The following is a 22,873-nucleotide window of genomic DNA, read 5'->3' on the forward strand; positions in this document are numbered from 1 at the left end:
TCCGGCTGGAGCTTTCCACCACTTCTCCACTATTACTATTACTCTTTCCATGCAGGCATCATCAAGGAATTTTTCCTTTTTTTTGGGTGTTATTTTCCTCACAAACAGATTCCGAGATAGTCATTAAAACCGTAGTAAATACTTTCCAGTCTATAAAAAGAAATTAAGCTTGGATCTCATGTTTATGAATAAGTAGTCAAAACAGGAAAAACAAAATAGAGTAAATTAGCACCAATAGGGAAACATGGAATAAGGGACAAATAGTGGATCTGATGATGTTTAACTTACGAGAACCTCTTCATTTGGCCTAAGACAGAGGTACCTGCTGTAAATGAATAGACTATACAGAGGAGTCCTTGTTCCTGTAAAGTCTTTTTTTTTCTTTAAACCCATATTCCTGGCAGGAACCTCCCATATGTGCTATGAAATGTGTGCTTTTTTTCTTGTCAAGGAGAAAATAGGCTGGAATCACAAAAGATAGATCTTTGGGGAAGGTGTAAACACTCTCTTTTCACTGTCCTGCCGCTCTTAATGCTGAGCCAGCACATTTGCCCTCCTTAGGATAGTAATGGAAAGTTCTGGAGAAGCTCTAATGGAAGAATAGCTTCGACAAATCTGACGCATAAGTCGAGCAACTAATTGAAGGAATGCAGCTCAGGCAGAGCAGCCGCATTGTTTCTGACACCATGTGGCTACTTTTATTTTAGCAATTAGGATAACATAAACTTTGGCAAGAAAAAAGAGCGAGTAAAGGGATTAATCCAAACTACAAGATAAGGTTGCTCTCGTGTTTAGTGTCCTTGTGCTCCTTTTTGCTCCATATCTGCCAGTGTGCCTTATACTTGCTGCCTTTGTTTTGAAATCGTGACTTTGGAGGATTGTCTGTTGGAGCGATGGAGGGATTTTTTTGCCAACCTCCACTTTGACTCCAGAAACTCTGCATTCCACCGACCCTGCAACCCCGCACATCATCCAACTTTCGGCACTCAGAAAAATAGAAAAATAGAAAAAAAGAAAAAAGAAAAAACGCGAGCAAAAGAAGCTCTTTCTTTTGCTGTTTCTTTTCTCGGATTGGAAAGACGTTTCCTTCCCAGGCATCCTTCTCATGTCAAGATGTTGGCTCTCAGGTTCACACTGAGATGCCCAGCTGAGGTGGCCAGCCAAAGGTATGGGTCAATTTGACTGTCAGTCAGAATGATGATAACTGCAAAACTAATATTGCTTCACTGAACGATTCAAGGCTGCGCTCTACACCCTCACGGTTTTCTGGAAATGAGACATTTTTAGGATGATTTCAGGAAGCGCTCGTGTTACTAAACGTGTGGCGCTAACCTGCTGACATTTCAAATAAGGCCTCATTTAGAGTGAAAATTACTGCCCAAGTGGCAATTCTTCTGCATTCTCTTAATGATGCTCTCAATGCCGCATAAACTCTCTGAACTGCCTGTTTTTTCTGGATTTGTGAACTCTGTGTCAATTCAGGGGTTATGCTAAGAGCTGGATATTTTCCAGATCCAGCAAGGCTTCTGATTGTAGATCTTTCCCTAACCTTTGACCTCAGATTTAGAATGAATGAAGGACTCCAGACACCAGTCAGTGCAACTGTCAGTATTAGAATATCTTTGGCAATATCAGCTCCGCACAATACACAGGCTTCATTTTAATGGGTTAGTCTTGTACTGTGTTATCATTGCTAGTTAAGTTGCCTGATTTCTTGGCACATATCCATTCATACCATGTGTCATTGGACCACTCATCCATGGCCACATCAGCTGTGTAAAACCTTCTCTTTTTACTTGCTTAGCAGTGATGGTAATAATCTCTTTCAACAGATATCTGGATATGAGCGATTTATATTCAAAGAATATGATTTTGGTACCTGAGGTGTTCTGGTTTACATTTGCTGCTGTTTGTAGTCCGAGTTCAACCAGTCACATTTGAGCAGGCTTTGTTTGGATGTAGTTAAACAGTAGACAGCAAAGGACACACTGGCTACAGAGAAACCCTTAAAAATTGGTTGTTGCCCCCAGAGGCTAAGTCAGCAGACTGGCAGACAGATTCCCAGATTACCATGGTACATAAGTACAATAATGAACTCTGGTACAAAACAAAGAATGAACAACGTGGAGAAGAAGTCAGCCAAGGCATTTAATGTCTGCGCCAGGGTTAAGCTTAGGTTTGTGGAAAAATGTGGAAGAGGTTGAGCAAAGAGCGTGATGAAGGTTACATAAAATGCCCCGAAAAGACATGTGACCCATTTTATTACCCCTGAGACGTGTCAGAAATTAAAATGGTTTTAACAAAGCCTTTATTTTATAAACTGTCGGCTCAACATTGCGGAGAATAACATCAAATGGATCCTGCTTCCATTTCTGTTGAAAAGAAGCAGACAGGCCCATATGACTCCAGTTATCTCAGGTTCTTGGTTCATGAAAGGACAATTTTTGCTTCAAATTCTTGAACATGTCGGGTTTATTTCAGCCAGCACTCAAAGAAAATACATGGTAGGAAGCGTGTTTCGGACTGTGGGCCTCTGTTCTCTTGTAAAGAACACACTGGTCACATTCTTGTGTTTCAAGTATCTGTCCTCATCTAAAATTGGCACAAAGTCAACAAATCTGCAAAGCCATCATTTGTATTACAAAGAAACTAATCAGTGCCGCTTTAGTGCTTATCTGTATTCCACTGTAGATGTAAACAGCTGTAATTTTCGAGTCAAAATGTACAAATATAGATGCTGATGTTGATTGGAACTGAGCCAGACTACAAACCGCCTCGGGTTTCCAGACGATGACACGTCTATACGCTCACAACAGACGGGTCACATGCTTACAGGCTATATATGCATAGATAAAAGCAGCCAGTGTGATTTCCCTTTGATTGTGACTGTTTTCAGGCTTGTGAAAATTTAGCAATCGCAACTGCATGCTCATGTGGGAGCAACTTGTTAATCACAAGGCATCCACACCCTAATGCACATCATGCGTCCTCACCTCATAGTTTATGCAGTGGCCCTAAAATGTCAAACGCACTGCAGCTTAAGAAGACTGCAGCTTAAAAAGCTGCAAAAACAACAAGACAAAACAGAAGTTGAATGAAAAAGAAAGGAAACAGCACAGAAATGCCACATAAGGTTACAGAAAAAAAAGTGTTTTGGGGGAGACAATAACGTGACGGAACTGCTGCAGATGTGACAAGCTAACAGTGAAGGGCTAATAGCAAACATGTACTGACACTATTGCATGAATAATGTCATTAAAACACACACAACTTGGCATTTTTCATCTCTCGCAACACATAAAATCCTCTGCTTCTTCTGAGTACGTCTCAGAACAGTTCTCCACATGTTTTGGTTTCTGTCACATCAGCAGCTGTTCCATCACGTTATTGTGTCCCAAAAAGAAAAAAAAACAATTGTGACTTAACACCAACACATAGAAAAATGCCAAAAAAGCACACAAAACACCACAATGTGTTTGACTTCTCAGGGCCACTATAACCATATTATAAAAGTGACCATCATTTAAAAAATGAGCCTCGAGCTGCACCGAAGAAGAGTAGAAACTAGCAAATGTGACCATAAACTCTTCTAAACTTCTAAACAAACATGCTTCTTTCTAATAGCAGGGGATTGCTCCTCAGATTCCTAAAAGAAATCTATTTAAGACATTTCTGCACTGATGCTGCTTTGCAGTGCTGAAATATTTCATGCCCAGAGGAAATAAATGTTATGTTATGCTATATGTTTATGCTTGCACTTTTCTTTTGAAATTACAGTGTGCACAAAAGATGATTATGAAGTGAATTTGCATGTACTGTAAGACAGGCTATGTCTTTATTATTATATATTTTAGTGCATACTGTTTGATTTCATCTTTTTCATGTGTCTATATCACAATATGACTATATCTAACTTATAGGTGCTGTTCTTCCTGAATCAGTTGTAATAAAAGTCTGGATGGGTAAATGGACTGGTTCTTATATAGCGCTTTTCTAGTCTAACTGAGCACTCAAAGCGCTTGGCCCTCACACAACCACTTTTTTCTATACAAGTGGTTACTATGTAACACTCACACTCATATAGATGCATCAGACAGCAACTTGGGGTTAGTATCTTGTCCAAGGATAATTGGCATGCAGACTGGAGCTGACGGGGGATCGAACCAGAATCGAAATTTTCCATGCTCTGCAGCCCGATGACGCAGTGACTTTATGCAGATAGGAAAGTAATGGCATTTCACTCCCCCCTTCAGTGTTGGGAAGGTTACTTTTCAAATGTATTCCACTACAGATTACAGAATACATGCACCAAAATGTATTTTGTAACGTGTTCTGTTACGTATTCTGAATACTTTGGATTGCCTATTATGTTATCATGCTTTTTACAACTACATGAATGTACTATTGCTGTGTGAATTATTACTTTTACTGAAGGTTACTCGCCATACCAATACCGACTAGATTTTTAAATCTTAATATAAAATGAGTAACAGTAGGGTGGGCATTAGGTAAGGCTGCACTTTTTGTAGTGATCTCGTATAGAAAACTGTTTCACGCGTATATAAAACAGGTCCGCGGCTCCGAACCGTAGTAAAGGGACCTCTGGCTAATACGTCGGGTTCCGTGTCGGGCTTGTAGCTGAAAACTAGCTTTACTTTGTTGTCTGGGTCAACTTTACTAGCGAGAGACAGAGAGAGGCGTTGAAAGGCTGCTCCAACGGAACTTATTGTTTAGGAGGAAAACACGAACACAGTGTACAGTCGAGTCTTAATAGCTTACTTACAACTGGGCTCGTCAGGCACTCTTCTTGGCTGCAGTGGTTATTATTATATTTACATGCTTCCAGCTCCCGTTTCTGCTCGGTGACAACTTGTACTTTTCTACTCTCCTTTTTCTCCCTCCCTCGCTCACAGACACATAACGGGTATGGCAGTCCATTCTCCCTGCAGCACGGACTACACTGCCCATGAGGCTACATTCTTTAGGGCTATGCCTGTAACATTCTGCCTATTGCCTTCATATTAAATCATTTTTGTGAATAATCTTTTAAAATATTTCTTCACGTCATTATGCGGGCCGCAAGTAGAGGTGACATGGGCCGCGTGATTTAGACACAGGCATTAGAGCCTCTTGATGCGTGTTTTGTTTGGGGCGTGGAAACCAAAAATAGAGAGGGCACCCATATGGAAAAGAAATAGTAAAAACTTATATGATTTACTCATGAAAGTGGCCACTTTCTCATTACTTTCATATATTGTTTTAGTAAGTATCCAAAACATACAAGTTTCATTATATAATTTTTTCGGGGGGGGGGGGGGGGGGGGTTTCAGTGGTAAGGACTATTTAGCTGGCTGATAAACTGGAAGCATAAACCTTACATGTAATGCTGTCATTCACTGTAGAATTTGTTAATTAGATACTGGATCTGCACGTAACGTGTTGCTGATTTATGTTATTATTTGAAACATCTTGCCAAACAAGTTGATGTACACTGTAGGACACCTACAAGAAGAAATCAAATGCAAAATTATTAAGGATAAACAAGAATAAAAAAAACTGGACTTAAAACAGAAATGGATTGGGGGATAATGGTGAAAGAAAGAAAAGGAACACAAACAAACTAGATACAGAAGTGATGGAAACAGACCTAAAGTGTCAAACACTCTGGATCCAAGGCCCTGAACCACGACTAAGGGTGTTTCTCTTTACAGGAAAGTGTGAAACAAAGGCTGGAAACGTCATACTGCAAAATGTTACTGAGATTAAAACACACTGTGCAGCCCAGCATTAGTCATTCTTCATTGCTTCCTCATTTGTTTCCTGAGGAGTGACAGCGTGGTTAATCAGTTTCATCATAGAGCATCATTTCTTTTCCTTTCCTAACCTCTGCCCAGCAACTCCCACGAAAACAAAAGGCAGTGTGCAGGTGCTCGAGCTCGGGACTGCCGTCACTGCTTGTATCAGGCGGGAAGTTGTGGTTAGGTGGTCATGGGATTTCAAGGAGTGTGGGTGTATTTCCCCTCTGCTGGCATATGCCACGTTCACCGATGACTCTGACATGATTTCATTGGGGAAGTTGGTGGTTTGGTCAGTTTACAAAGGATTTTCCCTCCTTTTCTGTTTTCTATCAATTGATGCCAAATGTGGCTGGGGTTTTTTTTTTTTTAAATAAAGTTACATTTTAATTTCTTGTGAATTGACGGAGGATGTGAATCTTGGAATTAAATTTATTTCAGGCCACTTTGCATTACCCTAGCTGTGACACACTAAAAAAAAAAAATCCCTTCTGTTTTGTAAATTTGAAAATATGGCTTCGATTGAACTTGCAGGTTTTAATTACTCCAAGAAATCTTCCAGTATTTAGTATAACCACCACATCTTCCTTCCCGCTCTTTGACTTTCTCTCTGTCCCTAAAGGCTAGAGTGGTTAGGTGACTCCATTAGTATTCTGACTTTCCTTGGGAAACGGTCTCATAAACAGCTGGGAGTCACAGCAGGGGCTAGGCAAACACTGCGCAATGTGTGTGTAAAAGAGCAACTAAATATGCTACCACAAGCTTGAGGCTTTCTCCTTTACTACTCACCAGTCAGTGTGCATGCACGCTAAACAGGCTAATACCACGTCACATTTATTAACTGCATGAATGGCCACACACCTCACAATGAGACCCCAGAGGTGCACAGCAGGGCAGCTAGCGTTACGAAGCGCATCGTCTGACGTAGTTGGGACACGATGCACGCGTGAGTCACAAAAAAAGAATGTCTTAAAAACCGATGTGACATTTGGCTTCTTAAACACCCGCGTCATTAAAGCAATCATCTGCTAGACAAACTGTTGGGTGCCTGGTTAAAGGCTTTCATTGTTCCAGGCCATGAGGCAGGATTTGTGTGAATATTTGTGCCAAAACAACAACAACAAAAAACTGTAAGGATGTAACTTCTTGGAAGGATTTGAGAAAGGTGGGGTATTTAATTCCGTTTCAGTCAGTGTGCTATTAGAAGTACCTTGGATCACGCTGTGTTTGCATCCCTCATGCTAATGTTGTTACAAGCCCAACAACTGCTCAAGATCAATTTATGTTCTCTCTGTATAGCTTGTCTTTTTTTTTTTCCATCCATCCATTCTCTTCCCCTTATCCTTATCAGGGTTTTTTTTGTTGTTGTTGTTATGCTGCCGATGTGCTTGATGATAAAAATGGCTAAAAAAAAGTCCAAGGTTTTTAATAGCTCCAACACTGAAAGAAACACAGAGTAAAAGACCTGAAAAGTACTTGGTCACATTCATAGTTTTTAGGACTGTCCTGTGATTTCTTTTTAGTTGTTGGACGATTCTAGTGGTATTTATTTGAGGAATGTGCCGCCTGAACTCAATAAACAAAGATACTTAGAAATATTACCAACTGCAAGTACGAAAGCAGAAACTAAGAGGTGGTCAAGTAAATGTTCTCAAACAACTGGTGAGTGGATAAAAATAGTTCAAGAAATCCTTGAATTGGAATTTCAAGGAATGTTTCTCTCAAACTTTAGACTGCAAGGTTTTGTAAAGGGTATGGATATCGCTCTGTGAGATGGGATACTTACCTGCTTGTTAATTAAGACTACTTTCACTGTAGTCTTAATTAACAAGTTATAATAATAATGGTGGATACAAATGAAATGCAAATCTTTTGGAGTGTGATGTGATCCATTAATTTATGGTTTCCATGTTTATCTTTATATTACATGCATCTTAAAGTGTGATTGAAGGCCATGTCTGCTACCATGTCAATCATACATTGTTTTGTGTTCCAAACAAGGTTCACAAAATTAAGTTTAAAAGAAAAAAAGAAAGTCAACCTTTAAAATAGTAATTTTTGCTCAACTTGCCAATGTAAAAATGGCCACCCAAGTATATTTGAGCACTCATGTAGCATTTCTGTTTCCTTAATATTATTTATTAATCACTTTGACATAATGACGCCATCTGTTGCTGATTTACTAGAGGACAGCTTCCCCACTCTTACTTGGAAAGTACAGTTTCTGCTAATTCTCTGTTCCCAGCACTTCTTGGCCAAGTAGATGATAGTTGTTATTATTGAGCTGAATCTCTAGACAGGATCTCTTCACACATCTGAGTTACCCAACTGCATTATCTTGGGCTGCAGCTGGTGATGTAGCTCTTCTTCTGCACTGGAGATGCACTATGACGCACAGCATGACACCAACGAGAGTCTGCATCAGGGGGAGATCTGGTTCAGACAGACTGCTGTCAGTAGCAGAGTCCAGGAAGGATGTGGAGTTCATCCGCATGATGAGAGATGGCAGAAATTCTGCTAGACGTGAAAGCGGCTAAATATCTCATGTCTTGTCCTTTTTTAAAAAACAAAAAAAACAAAACTTTAAATAAAAACTCGCTGCCAAATAAAATACTTTAAAAGGATGTGTGTCAACAAAGCACTGTGCCAATACTTGAGTCATTCCTCATTTCTGTAGATTTTGCTTCCAAGGAAGCTGATGGTTTTGAGCAGTAGTTCTCCAGCCTTTCTGAAGGTTTGTCAAAGTTCTTTGGACAGTGGCTGCTTTTTCTTTCATTTTCAGTCCAGTTCTTATACCTGCCATTTATACCTGACCATCTACTGTTCACTGGAGCCTTATCAGAAATCAGGTGGCTGAGCTCAGGTGGTAGAGCAGGTCACCAAACTGGAAGGCTGGTAGTTTGATCCCAGTCTGCTCCAGTCTGCATGCCAAATATCCTTGGACAAGATACTAACCCCATGTTGCTCTCAGATGCATCCATCGTAGTATGAATATATGTGAATGTTAGATAGAAAGCACTTCGAAACAGCATAGAAAAAGTGCTTGTGTGAATGGGTGAATGTACAAGTTGTGTAAAGCGTTTGTGTAAAGTGATCAGATAGAGTAGAATAGCGCTATATAAGAACCAGTGCATTTGCCATTTCCCAAATGGTCTCAGTGGAAGGGTGGTTGTCAAGAAGCCATTCTTAAGGAAGGGAAACAGGAAGAAAAGGCCAGACTACACAGTAATTGAACTAAAAATCAGTGACAACAGGTGAGTGCATTGCAGCCAGTGGTGTTGGGGATCTTGCTGAAATTGATGGAATTCAGAATACATGAAACAACAGTCAGATTTTGATCCACTACTCAATAGCATTTAGAAAGCATTTGTTTGGCAGCGGCTTCATTTTTCAATGACAATTGACAATAATCACAAACACCCTGCCAATGAAGTAAAAGCATACTGGGATAGAAAGATACACAATGAAACACCATCAGTCATGGATTGGCCTCCCCAGAAGCGGACTTCCACATTACTGAAGTAGTGTGGGATCATCTTGACAGCGAACAGAACAAAAGTCAGCTAACTCCCAAAGACGAGCTTTGAATGTCCTTCAAGTCTGACTTTCAAGCTCGTTAGAATGGTACAAATTATTTTTGTCTTGTTGCACATATCCTCTTTTCCTAGCAAACATATAAAGAAATGAGGAGATTGCTCAAGCCTTTTGCACAGTACTGTAAACCTTTTCATACTGGTACTATATTTTGATATATCAAATTTCCCATACATGTGTCCTTTGGGACTCATGTATGGGGTCATGCTGTTTTTGAAATGCATCATACCACTTGGGTGTCTCATAAATGACCATTGGGTTGGATTTAGTGGCATCTAGCGGTGAGGCTGCAGATTGCATGAAGCTGAACACCCATCCCTTTCAAGCATGAAGAAGAAACAGTGATCTTTAGGGCAGGGGTGGGGATCTCCAGGCCTCAAGGGCCGGTGTCCTGCAGGTTTAAATATCACCCTGGGTCAACAATTCAATCCAATTTTATTTGTACAGCACCAAATCACAACAACAGTCGCCCCAAGGCACTTAATAATGTAAGGTAGACCCTACAATAATACATACAGAGAAAAACCCAACAATCAGAGACCCCCTATGAGCAAGCACTTTGACAGTCAAAGGGAAGGAAAAACTCCCTTTTAACAGGAAGAAACCTCCAGCAGAACCAGGCTCAGGGAGGGGCGGGGCCATCTGCCGCGACCGGTTGGGGAGAGGGAAGACAGGATAAAGACATGCCGTGAGTGAGAAAGGTGACTAAAAAAAAAAAAAGAAATACTCAGTGCATCATGGGAATCCCCCAGCAGCTTGCACATATTGTAGCATAACTAAGGGAGGATTCAGGGTCACCTGATCCAGCCCTCACTATATGCTTTAGCAGAAAGGAAAGTTTTAAGCCTAATCTTAAAAGTAGAGATAGTGTCTGTCTCTGGAAACTGGTTCCAAATAAGAGGGGCCTGAAAACTGAAGGCTCTGCCTCCCATTCTACTTTTAAATACTCTAGGAACAACAAGTACCACCAGTGTTGGGTAAGTTACTTTAAAATAGTAACTTAGTTACATTACTAGTTACTTCTCTCAAAAGTAACTCAGTTACTTCAAGTTACTCGTTACTTTCAAAGTAACTAGTTACTAGGGAAAGTAACTTTTACTAGTTTTACTCAGAATTCTCTTGTTAATGTGTTGCTTCCATAACTTTGCCAGTCTTCTAGCTTGCTTACTTGCCACAAGTGCACTGTGCCACCTACCAATAGAGAGGAAAAGATAATGTGCATATTTCCACGAGAGAAATCCCACGCCTGGACCGTCATTGACTGCTGCCATGATTCTAGCCTACGTCACAGCGTCATGTGCGCCTTTTACATCCAACACAAAAACTGCAGTCGTGGTGCTTTCGATTGTACTCAGAACTCGGAAATTCTGCCTTCTGAAGAGGAAGATGTAGGTAACACCAGACTGCAGATGAGCTGCATACATGGCTGGACTGGGACAGAAAATTGGCCCGGGCATTTTGACTATAGACCGGCCCACCATTATAGCAAAAATCATAAAGCCTTTGAATGAAAATAAACACTGTTGTGACAGTGATGTTCACTGTTTTGATGGTATATATGCATCAATCTATCAATCGTTTGTTGTAAGATTCAGATAATTATTTTTTAAAAGCTAGTCATTTTAAATGAGAATAAGAAAGAAAAGTATTTCTTTGTGCCCACCTCTCCCTGTTAATGCCCTACCTGCCCCCCTGGCAAAACTTTGCTAGATCCGCACCTGCACAGTTACCAGCTGTCAGCTACTTAGAAAAGGATCCTGGGGTTATTTGTCTCTCAGAAACAGTTCATAACTTCCCTTCAACTCATTCATGTCACCTAAAAGGTAAACCTGTTTCTCCATCACCTGTTCAGCTCTGATGATTCAGTAAAGACATCTCCTGGTTTCATCTTCATGTTTCCCTCTCACCAGATAACCAAACCGACATCATGACCAGCAGCTTTTTTGCAGCTGTGGCTCCAGCAAACATCAGCTGATACTAGAAATTAATATTAAATAAATTCTAACAACAGCTGATCAAGCTTAAACGTGCTGCTGTTGTTTAGCGCGACATCCGCTGGTTTCCTCTTTCGGCGCAAAGTGGGCGATAAACAAACAAGAGAGCCGATCAGCTGATCATTGATCAGTTTTCATGATTGAAGTAGAAACAGGAGAGAGAGGGGAGAGAATGAGAGGAGAAGAGGCAGCTGTGCAGCAAAGACACAGAATAACTCCAGCTTTGTGCCTTTTTCATTGTAGCTGAATTACGGGACAAACTGTTCCTTTTCACCTCAATAAGAAACGCGTAATATTTTCTCTGAATACCAGACGGGACGGTTGGCAACTCTAATAACTTATGAACAAAATAAAGTTAAACATCATTAACTTCATAGCACCCACCCAGCTGTATAGAAACTCCGTCATGCTAGCTAGTACGCAGTACGGAAAAAGTCAGAATAACGAAAATAAACTCCCCCTAAACTTGGTTTATATCTGACCCAGATAGACTGCAGGTCATAACTTCTTACCTGAAGTTCAGTTCACACTTGGACCGGCGGCCGCCTCGGGTCTCTTTTCCTCCTGCCTCCCCTTTCTCTCATCCACCTGCTGGCCTCCACCACTTGCTAATGTTACTGAATCTGTGGAAGCTCCGCGATAGCCACCACACGAAGTAACGAGTAACGACCCTATCTAAATCCCAGTAACGACTAACGCGTTCCTGATTTTGGCATAATAACTAGTTACCGTGCTCGTTACCACAATAATAACGTAGTTACTGTAACGCGTTACTTAATAACGCGTTAGTCCCAACACTGAGTACCACACACCTGAATCAAACGATTAGTTCATTACCAGTCATCTGAAGAACTTCAAGACATGCTGAGGAGGTCATTTAGCCATTTAAATCAGCTGTGTTGAATCAAGGACACATCTAAAACCTGCAGGACACCAGCCCTTGAGGACTGGAGTTCCCCCACCCCTGCTTTATGGGAATGATGGGAAAGACTGGAAGAGGCCCTTTTTAGAGCTACTGCTTGGTTGGTCCATTCTGGGCCACTGTAGAGACATGGCAGTGCATGATGGCTACAAAAAATGTAGAACGCAGGCATATTGGGGGGAAAAAAGGTAATTTCTGAAATTAAATGTGTAGAGAATTGTTTTAAAAAGCCTTGTAGTGGCCTCCCTCTGATCCATATACACAGGGCTGACTGGGTAATCAGGCACAGGTGGAAACAGCAGATGACTCTGCACTTCGGTTTGAACCAGTCCTCTATTTATCATCTCCAGTTGGTCCAAAATGCAGCTGCTCATCTGCTGACTGGTATGAAACGAAAGGAGGATGTAACCCGAGTGTTGTCGTCTTTATACTGGCTTCCTGTTAATTACAGGATCCAATATAAAATGTTACTTATTGTTTTTAAATCACCTCGCCTCTGCCAGTGCGCCCCCAGGGTGGCTGTGGCTACAATGTAGCTTGCCATCACCAGTGTGTGAATGTGTGTGTGAATGGGTGGATGACTGGTTGTGTAAAGTGCTTTGGGGTCCTTAGGGACTAGTAAAGCGCTATACAAATACAGGCCATTTTACTAAATGGCTGAGCCCCTTCTTACCCATCTGAGCTGCTATCTATTCATGCTCCAGAAAGCACCATGAGGTCTAGTTTAAAACTAATGTTATCCATTCAAGGTCTAAACTTAAATCCCACGGTGACAGAGACTTCTCTGTGGCAGGTCCCAGACTCTGGAATAGTCTGCCGCTAAATATCAGATCTGCACAAAAACGGGAACATGTTAAATCTCTACTGAAGACACATTTTTATGGACTGGCTTTTTGCACATGTTGACTCAAACTTTTTTTGTTGTTGTTGTTTTAACAGCCTCTGTCGTTTTTGTTCTTAGTTGTTTTTACTGTCTTTTTGTCTTATTCTCTTTCCTTTACATTTTATCTTTTTGACATTTTTAACTTAACAAAATAGTAAGTAAGTTAAAATTTGAGTTATTTGAAGCTGCCAGCAAATGAGAGTTTATTTCTATAATCTAAACTTAACCGTACTGTAGTTGTCATGCATGGATGACAAAACAATTCAGTCATAATTTGTGTAAATGTCAGTTATGTAATAAACCCGAATCACTTCCGTGTGTCTCACAAAACCACTTTGGTGCTGACTGATCAATGTCAGATAAGTTTCTCTGAAAACCAACCTCTGAAGGAACGAAATGTTTGGGGTGAATCAAAAGCTGAAGATTTATGGAGCCAAGTGTTCATTCACACAGAGTCTAAGAGGGGAGGAGTGGTGACAGCTTGCCTTTTGACTTGGCGTCACTGCTGATGGACATTTTGCCAAAATCAACAGCAAATTTTCTAGTACGGCCATATGAGACATGGCTTCTTCTTATGTAACAGGCTTTCTTTAAGGACGTGGTTTCTGATTGGCCGTGTGGCCACAGGACAGCAGATCCTCCACATGATAAAGAGCAGTGCTTCTGAAACTGATTTAAATGTATTCAAACGAAACGTTCAAAGACGTGAATTTACTGGAACAAACCAAACTGTGTGCCTTGGAGTGTTTGCATAACCTCTAAGAACATGAGCATCCATCAAAAGAAGACAGCGGCAGGTGGAGGGAACCTTAAATCAAGGCGCAAGTACGCAAAGAATTAAATGGATGAGGTGAGCACGAATTATCTGTCCGGCCCGTCTTCGGACAGATAAGGCATCAACGTCTTCTTCACAAGTGCTTCACATTCCTCTCCTCTCCCTCTGCTCCCATAATGGCCAGTGCCTCACACATCAGCTGCTTACTTACATAACCAGACCTGAGCTGTTTATCTCTGACATACAGTATTTACCTAAAATAACATGACTCCCTGGTTGAGCATAAATACCAGGAAACAAGTAGCAAACAGTTATGTTCTAACTAAGTTTTTTTTAAAAAATGGCTAGCTTTTGGACACATTTTATTTCATTAAGAAAACTGTGCAAAGGAGTGTTTGTTCAGCTTTTCGGCACTCTGCACAGCTCGGGTCTGTTGAGTCCTTAACACAACGCCAGATTTCACTTCTCCGTCACGCACCGGGTTGATTACCTTCACACATGTCGGGATGATGGAAGCGACCCCGGGCACCATAACACTGGTCGCTGGATGCTGTTTAATTTCGGCCTCTCTGATCCATCGTGTTGCTCTCTGAAAAACGCAGAACTGCTGACGTCTAATGATTGATATGTTTTGCAGTGCAATATAAAGAACTGGGCAGAACTCCCTATTCTGTCTCATGCTTCGAGTTATGCGAGGTATTTGGAAAAAGGAACTAAAATGTGTCCCCAGTGGATTCAGAGTGCGCAAGGGTATAAAGCCAAACTGAGGAAAAACACAGAAGATATGTCGTCAGAGAGAAAGCACGACAGATGGGTGAGAGTGCTTCAGGAGTTATTACCACGAGGAAGACATTGAGTTAATGTAACTCCGTAACTCACTCGGGTCTAAACTCTCATCCCACTATTAATGTCTCCTGGTGAGGGTTGTTGGTAATCCTCCCCTCTGTCACTGGCCTGCTCAGAAAGCATGCCTGGATAACCGCCACGTAAATCACACCAAACAATTAGATGAGTCAGGGAGGTAAAGAAAACAACTGGAATCTGGAGTCTGATGAGGCCGTCGGTGGAAAACAAGTCTGATGGCACACATGCACATCGATAAATTTCACACTGGCACAAAAAAAACATATGCTCAAGCCAATCAGACTCACACCAAAGCCCACATGTAGGGTATGATACAACCTCGCTCATTCTTCTTTCTCGGGATGTCCAAAAACTGAGCACGCATGTGAAAATGTCTCATTTTAACGGTTTTATGAATGGCGGTCGACCGTGAGGACAAAGTTAGGGGACCGTATGAGTACTGCAGTTTTGTTTATTTTGTCTTAAAAGAGCACATGTGATGTTTACGTGCCCTTTTGGGTGGGCCAAACGTGTTTATTAGAGAGTGGGAGTGAAAGCGCACATACACAAGCGAGCACAAATGTGACATCAGCGCACTCGCTGACTTGCTCCTTCGCTTCACTACTGTCTCCTGCTGGAACCCGACTCCTCTCGCGTGTAAACACAGTTATGTAATTGTACCGCTGCAGATGATAAATGGGCAGAGGTAACGATGGGAATCTCGCATCTGTCTACGTCAGCGCAGAGTGAGAAACCCCAGCCTCGTGCCTCTTTAAGCAATGTGTGTGTGTGTGTGTGAGAGAGAGGCAGAGTCAGGGGAAGAAGCAATGAAAGGATGAGAGATGGAGCAGCTGTCCGGGCCAAGGAGGACGACAAGGTGTGTGAACCACAGACAGAGATAGAAAAAATAAATGAGACTGAACGTTCGCACGACCAAATGAGTACAAGTGCACCCGACGTCAGTTTTGAGGCAGCAGGCCCAGAGGAGGGATTTTCCACGTTTCGCTTTTCCCCTCCTCTACTCCAGCGTTTGTGGTGTACCTTGCTTGTCTGTACATTCTGGACGTATCACACAATCCCTTGGATGAGCACTGGAGCTAAAAGATAGTTGGCTTCCAGCTGGGGTTGTTACACACACTCAGCATATCTCCGCCCTGCTGTCCAAGCCGCATATTTAATCTTGGCGAAGGAAGATCTTTGCAAGAAGGAGAATGAGGAGTGACAGCTCTCTGCGAAGCAAAAGGATGACTTTTTTTACCAGCAGGGGTAACACAGCTGGTGTTGCTTTCACCATGTGAGTGTGTGTGTACACTAGCATGAACTACCACAAAGGCTATTTCATTTTCATTTCAAGTTAGTGAAGTCGTTAAGCTTTATAGGTGTGTAGCTGAGATCAAAGGTGGGAATGGTCTGACCAACAAGTACTCACAGGTGTTATCGTGATCATGTGGGCCCTGGCATCCGATCCAGGTCTAACTATATGCTTTATCAAAAAGTTTTAAGTCTAATCTAAAGAGTAGAGATAGTGTCTGTCTTCCAAACCCAAACTGGGATCTGGTTCCACAGAAGAGAGGCCTGAAAACTGAAGGCTCTGCCTCCTATTCTACTGCTAAATGTCCTAGAACTTCAAGTAAGCCCTTAGTCTGAGAGCAAAGTACTCGACTGGACTAAGATGGTAGTATGAGGACCTTATTATTCCTTGTATGTAAACTCACAACACCTGGTATTCCCAGGCAGTCTCCCATTCAAGTACAGATCAGCTTACCTTTTGAGATCATTCTTAGGGTTAGGGCATGGCTTATGATCTTACTTTAACCCTAACCTTTGATCAAATAATGACCATGGGTTAGGGTTTGTAACAGCCACTATGGTGTGGTGTCCCTTTAAGACACCCAAGTCGAGGGTTGATGGTGTCATCAGTTTGTGCCACTGCTCTCTCTCTCTCTCTGTGATTGTGTGGACATGTGCTTGCACGCTAGTGCATGAGGAGGGACGGATTTTATGTTTTACCTCTCCAGACATCTTTGTTTGCAACGTTATGGGTTGTACGAACACTGTGCGCTATGTTTGTTAAGCTGCAGCTGTTCAACCGGGCTTATATGGTTGATGAAGAGAAGGTATATTAAAGAACACACTGTGGAATTCCCAACGCCAGCGCAAGTGTGTATTCTTTTGGCTACCCTGCTAAGTGTTTTGCCGCCTCCTCTCAACCACTAAACGCAACCCGACGTTACAAAATGGCGCCCGAACATCTTCTCTTGGACCTCAGTATGCAGTATCTTCGAGCAGCTGATGATTGATACACTAAAAGGTACATCGCGGCAAAGTAGATCTAGTAGTAGCCTGCCATACTTCGCGGAAACAGACCAGGCTGGCCTCGACGCGGACGTCCGATTCGCCGGATCACGGAGGTGTGTTTCCACGGCAACGAGTGAAGCCGCCGCAGCGCTGTTTTCGGGATGTATTATCGTTATCTGCTGAGCGCCTTTACTGCGACATTTTTGGATTAACGTGGATTCACGCTACTTGGACGCGAGACGGATGCCGCTTCTTCATAGTTTCTGAACTGCATGTATGCGAAGTGAAGCGCACCGGATTTATCCTTCCTCACCAGCTGAGCTCATGCTGCAGACTTTGCTTCGTTCGTACGGTCTCTGCAAGTGGGAACTTTATCACGGGACACAGCTCTATGTCGTGTCAGGACTGGACAAGTTTGGAGTCCTCTGGAAAATCGCTGAACTGATGTTGTGAGTGTATATTAAAAAAAAAAACAAAAAAAACACTGTCTATATTTCAAACTGATTTGCTATTGATTCTCACTGGCTTAACTGTTCTTATTGAGATGCTGTTTTAAGTGCATCTGACTTGAAAAGGTGTTACTCATACACAGTTACTCGTAAGTTTGGCTCTATTTTACACCTAAATGCTTTTGATCTGGGGTGTTTACTCCTTCGACCTCCACGTTTCAAAGTCAGATAAAACATTTGTAGCTAAACTTAAGAATTCACATGTTTTGTATATTTTTGTGTGACCAGAACTGAAGTTGATTTCAGCACAACTGCTACCTTATATAGATTTGGGTTTTTGATAAGTGTGTATTATGGCTACTCAGCCTGACTTGACTGACATGTGTGATGATATAGACTTTATGTTACACCCCAACCGACTTACTGCCAGACATAGTACTGCTGACCTTGGGCATAAAGTGCAAAGTCTGCAAGCAGAGGTTGATATGCTTCAGCAGTGCCTTCATGACTCTTTGGACCTCCAGAGGAATATTTTGGAGCAGTGGACTCAACAAAAAAGACCAGTCCCAAAAGTACCAGCTGCCCAGATTACTCACCCTTTTCCTCAGGCCTCCTCTACTCCATATGTGCCAGGCCTACCAACCAGGGAAACGGAGCAATCTATCTCAGCACCTGGCCCCACGCAGCCCGCCAGGGCCTTGTCCCAATCCCAATCCCAGTCAGATTCGCTGGAGCTAATTAATACAACCAGAGTCCTTGCTGCGGCATTGCACCAAGCTAAATTGGAGCCCAATGTGTTCGCTAATGATGGCAGTCTTCACCCAGAAGAATGGCTACAGTCTGTTAATGCTTACAAAACCTCCTTAGACCTAACAGACGCCCAAATCCTCAGAGAGCTGCCACACTTCCTAGCTAAGGAACCAAGAAAGTGGTTTAATGTGCTCATTCCTCATGTATCTACATGGGCTAAGTTTTGTGAACTTTTCAGAACTGTCTTCTTGCCTGCTGACAACCAGGAGCAGATTTTGAGAGGCATCCTGGACCGTTTCCAGCACCCCGAAGAGCCTCTGCCAACGTTTGTTGCCCATGTGCTCAGTGAATTTAGGAGACTGAGGAACCCACCATCTGAACGGGAGCAAATTGAGCTCATCTGTAAACACGCAGTGGAGAAGTACAGAGTAGCACTGTATGGAACGCCTGTAAAGTCAGTAATTGATCTAGTGCTGCGTGCCCACGAGCTGCATTCTGTTCTTGGCACCAGCCTTTCACAGCCTTCCCGAGCTCAGCCGAAAAACAGAGCTGAGGGAGGACCCCGCTGTTTCAAATGTGCCATGCCTGGTGTTACATCTCGTACGTGCCCTAACTGTTCCACTGATTTTCAGGGAGCTCGACACTCTCCCAGGATGGCTCCGGAGCTTCCTCAAACGCTGTCTCCTGACCAACATCCAGTAACTCAGCCTGCGGATCCAGATGAAACTGGCGTTGTCAGGGAGACGAGAGCAGCTGGCAGGAGGCCGGGAAACTTCAGGGGGGGGGAGAGTGTTTCACAGGGGCAACCCTCCCCCCAGCCAATAACTCAGCCCTCATCGCCTTTGTCAGATCAAAGTGTGCCACCAGTGCTCAATCACGTTGAAGATGGAACTTCGCAAGCATCGTGGAACACCCCTCTCAGAGTTAAAGTGAACTTTAATGGGGCAGCTTTGGATGCCACACTAGATACAGGGGCATCTCTTTCAGCAGTAAATGCAGACCTGTTGTCTGAGAAAAACCGAAATCAGTCATTAAAGAATCCGTGGGATTCTCCTCCCATAAGACTGGCCAATGGCACTAACTGCAGTCCATTGGGAATAACCTGGTTAACCATTGGATTTATGGGCAAGCGAGTCTATCAGCGGTTTGTGATAGTGCAGGACCTGTCATCCCCCTTTGTTCTTGGGATGGACTTTATGACTCGCACTTCACTAACAATACATGTCCCAACAAGAACTGTAATTATGGATGATAACCCCCCCATGTCTTGATGAACTCTGTGAAAATGGCTTTGTGGAAGCTGATCTTGAGTGTGGAACTATGACCCTGCAGAACACCCCGCAGCTCTCCCTCCATGATAAGGCTGGAGAAGCTAACTTGGATTCTGAGGAGAGGGAAGAACTGTTGGAGTTGTTAAATAGTTTTGGTGACCTGTTTGATGGCCACCTTGGTCGCACTTCTCTGGCAGAACATGTCATTGTAACTGGGGATGCAAAGCCTGTTAACTTGCCACCATACCGCACCTCACCAGCTAAAAAGCAAATCATAGAAGAGCAAGTGGAAAAAATGCTACAGGATAACATCATCGAACCTGCATCAGGACCATGGGCAGCCCCCGTGGTCATTGTGAACAAACCCCCCCGTGAACCACGGTTCTGTGTTGACTTCCGTGGTCTGAATCAGCTGACCGTGAAGGATTCTTACCCACTCCCGCGAGTGGATGAATCACTGGACTTTCTGTCGAGAGGGAAGTTTCTCACAACACTAGACCTCGCTCGAGGTTACTGGCAGGTCCCCATTGCTGAAGAAGCTAAACCAAAGACTGCTTTTATCACGCACTGTGGCCTATTTCAGTTCAGAGTCCTTCCTTTCGGCCTGTGTAACGCCCCTGCGACTTTTCAGCGGCTTATGAACAATGTTCTAGCTGGCCTGATTTATAAGTCCTGCGCGGTGTATCTAGATGACATTGTTGTCGCATCACCGACCTTTGAGCAACACCTGCTTGACTTAAAAGAGGTCCTTGGTAGGCTTCAGTCCGCTGGCCTCTCTTTAAAGCTGAGCAAATGCCAATTCTGCCTTTCAGAACTCACCTTCCTTGGTTATCGGGTTACGCCGGCTGGCATTCATCCTGACCCTGACAAGGTGAGAGCTGTGACTGACTTCAGAGTGCCGACCACAACAAAGCAGGTGCGACAGTTCCTTGGCCTAACTGGCTACTATCGCCGCTTTGTACAGGACTATGCCCGCCATGCAGAGCCACTCTTCGCCCTCACTAAAAAGGACGTGCAGTTTCACTGGGATGACAAGTGCCAGGCAGCTGTGGACTTTCTGAAACATTCTATAACCTCAGCACCAGTCCTCAGGTTCCCAGATTTTTCGCGTCCATTCTTCATTCACACTGATGCATGCGATGCTGGTCTTGGAGCAGCATTAATGCAGAAAGATGAGGATGGCAAAGACGTTGCTGTAGCATTTGCTAGCCGTGCTATGCACAAATCGGAAAAGCCCTACTCAACTCCAGAGAAGGAGTGTCTGGCCGTGATCGGGGCCTTGGAACATTTCCGACCCTATGTCGAAGGCTTGCACGTAACCATTTACACTGACCACAGCAGCCTCAAGTGGTTGATGTCTCGACCAAATCCCTCTGGCAGGCTTGCTCGGTGGTCTCTTCGCCTTCAAGACTTTGACTTCAGCATTATCCACAAACCTGGAGAACGTAATAAGGTGCCCGATGCCCTTTCACGTAATCCTCTACCAGATGTGGATGCCCCCATTGATCTTCTCCCTCCCTATGCCATGATTGGGAGCATGGACCTTCGTGCTCTGCCTTCTGTAATTGTTTCAGACCGCCCGCATGTTCGTCAACTGCAGCTTGAGGACCCAGTCACAGGCTCATTGCTCAATCAGCTGGAAAGTGACCAACAAACTGGGGAGGATAATCAAGATCTGGAAAAGTACGTTGTCCATGATGGTCTCCTCTATTTCCTCGACCCAAAAACGAAATGTGGTCTCCACCCACTCAAGCAGCTTAAACTGTTTGCTCCTACTACACTCCGTGGTTATCTGCTCAAGTATTACCACGATCATCCTACAGCCGGACATCTGGGCATTGCAAAAACGCTGGCACGCTTGCGTCTCAGATTCTTCTGGCCACACATGAACTCTGACGTGAAAAAGTATGTGGTCTCATGTTGTTCATGTCAAACCACTAAGTCAAGTCAAAGAAAAACAGCAGGCCTTATGGTCCCTATCCAGCCACAAAGACCATGGGAGTACGCAGGGGTGGACTTTGTTGGCCCACTGCCCCGCACACAAAGAGGGAATGCTTATATCCTTGTTTTTGTGGACTATTTCTCAAAATGGGTCGAGGTGAGTGCTGTGAGAGAAGCCACTGCTCAAGTTGCTGCGAACAAGTTCATTACTGACATTTTTTCCCGACATGGTTCTCCCTCCCACCTTATTTCTGATAGCATGTTTTGTTGACTCTTGGGACTGAACACAGACTAACGACTGCATACCATCCTCAAACGAATGCAACTGAGCGTGTAAATCGCACTTTGAAAACGGCCATTCGAGCCTATGTTGGGGATAAACACACCTCTTTGCACTGCGCCTCACGAGAGCACAGGCCTGAGCCCGTCCATGATGCTGTATGGGCGAGAGTTGGACACGCCCGTGGACCTTGTCACTCAACCCTCCTGGGAGGGACTGAGCGACCCTGAAACGTCCCACTCAGATAACCTGAGAGCTTCACTTCGGGATGCTCATGAACATGCTCGCTTGGTGCTCGGAGAGAGTCATAAAAGGCAAAAGCACTACTATGATCTGAGACGTCGCACAGTCTCTTATGAAGTTGGGGACCTCGTCAGAGTAAAGTCGCACCCAAAATCAGATGCATCGTCCAACTTTTCTGCTAAGTTGGCCCCCCTTTACACGGGTCCCTACCGCATCTCCAAGAGGATGTCTGATGTGAATTACTCTCTCACCACAGTGGACACTGGGGAGAGAGTGGGAGTTTTTCATGTTGCAAACCTGCGAACCTGGGCCTCAGCTTTATCTGGCAAGCGTGCAAAGCTAAAGGCTACAGCAGCTTTGGATCTCAGTGTCCCGGACAGCAGCTTGCCTCCTGCTCTTTCAGTCCCAGGCCGCATTGACTGTGACGCTGTTGACACAACCCCCGCGGTCTTTAGCAACGCCCCTGCTGAGACTGACTTTGACTGTGCTGACACTGTCCCGCTTTTCGTGGACCAGAACTCTTTCCAAGAGACTGCTGACATTGCTCTGGAGACAGAGGTTAACAGTTCACCTCCTGCTGACGATGGGTGTGCTGTTAGAGGTTCTTATAACCTCAGACCAAGACGAGTTCCTAGAGTCACCGCTGACTGGTCAGTCAATAGGTGGACCAACCCTTTTCATACTGACAGATTCAACCTAAAGTGACCTTGTTTGCTTTTTGATGTGTTTCATGTGGTCTACTGTTGTCACAGGACCGTTGTTTGAGTTTTCTACGATGCATGTTGGCAATGTTTTCATGTTGTGGTAATATGTTCATGCTTACTGTTACAGTTTT

The 22,873-nt window shown here is 43.5% G+C and overlaps 1 protein-coding gene across 1 annotated transcript; it reads left to right on the forward strand.

Annotated features, from left to right (window-relative positions):
- The first annotated feature begins 16,571 nt into the window (after positions 1-16,571).
- Positions 16,572-19,586, forward strand: LOC146360905 (uncharacterized). The gene has a single exon (XM_084922426.1). The coding sequence runs from the start codon at positions 17,907-17,909 to the stop codon at positions 19,572-19,574; it is 1,668 nt and encodes a 555-aa protein (XP_084778552.1). The 5' UTR covers positions 16,572-17,906; the 3' UTR covers positions 19,575-19,586.
- Positions 19,587-22,873: the final 3,287 nt, after the last annotated feature.

This window comes from Perissodus microlepis, chromosome 23 (assembly GCF_051167445.1).
Source record: "Perissodus microlepis isolate ML-2025 ecotype Zambia chromosome 23, ASM5116744v1, whole genome shotgun sequence".
NCBI lineage: Eukaryota > Metazoa > Chordata > Actinopteri > Cichliformes > Cichlidae > Perissodus > Perissodus microlepis.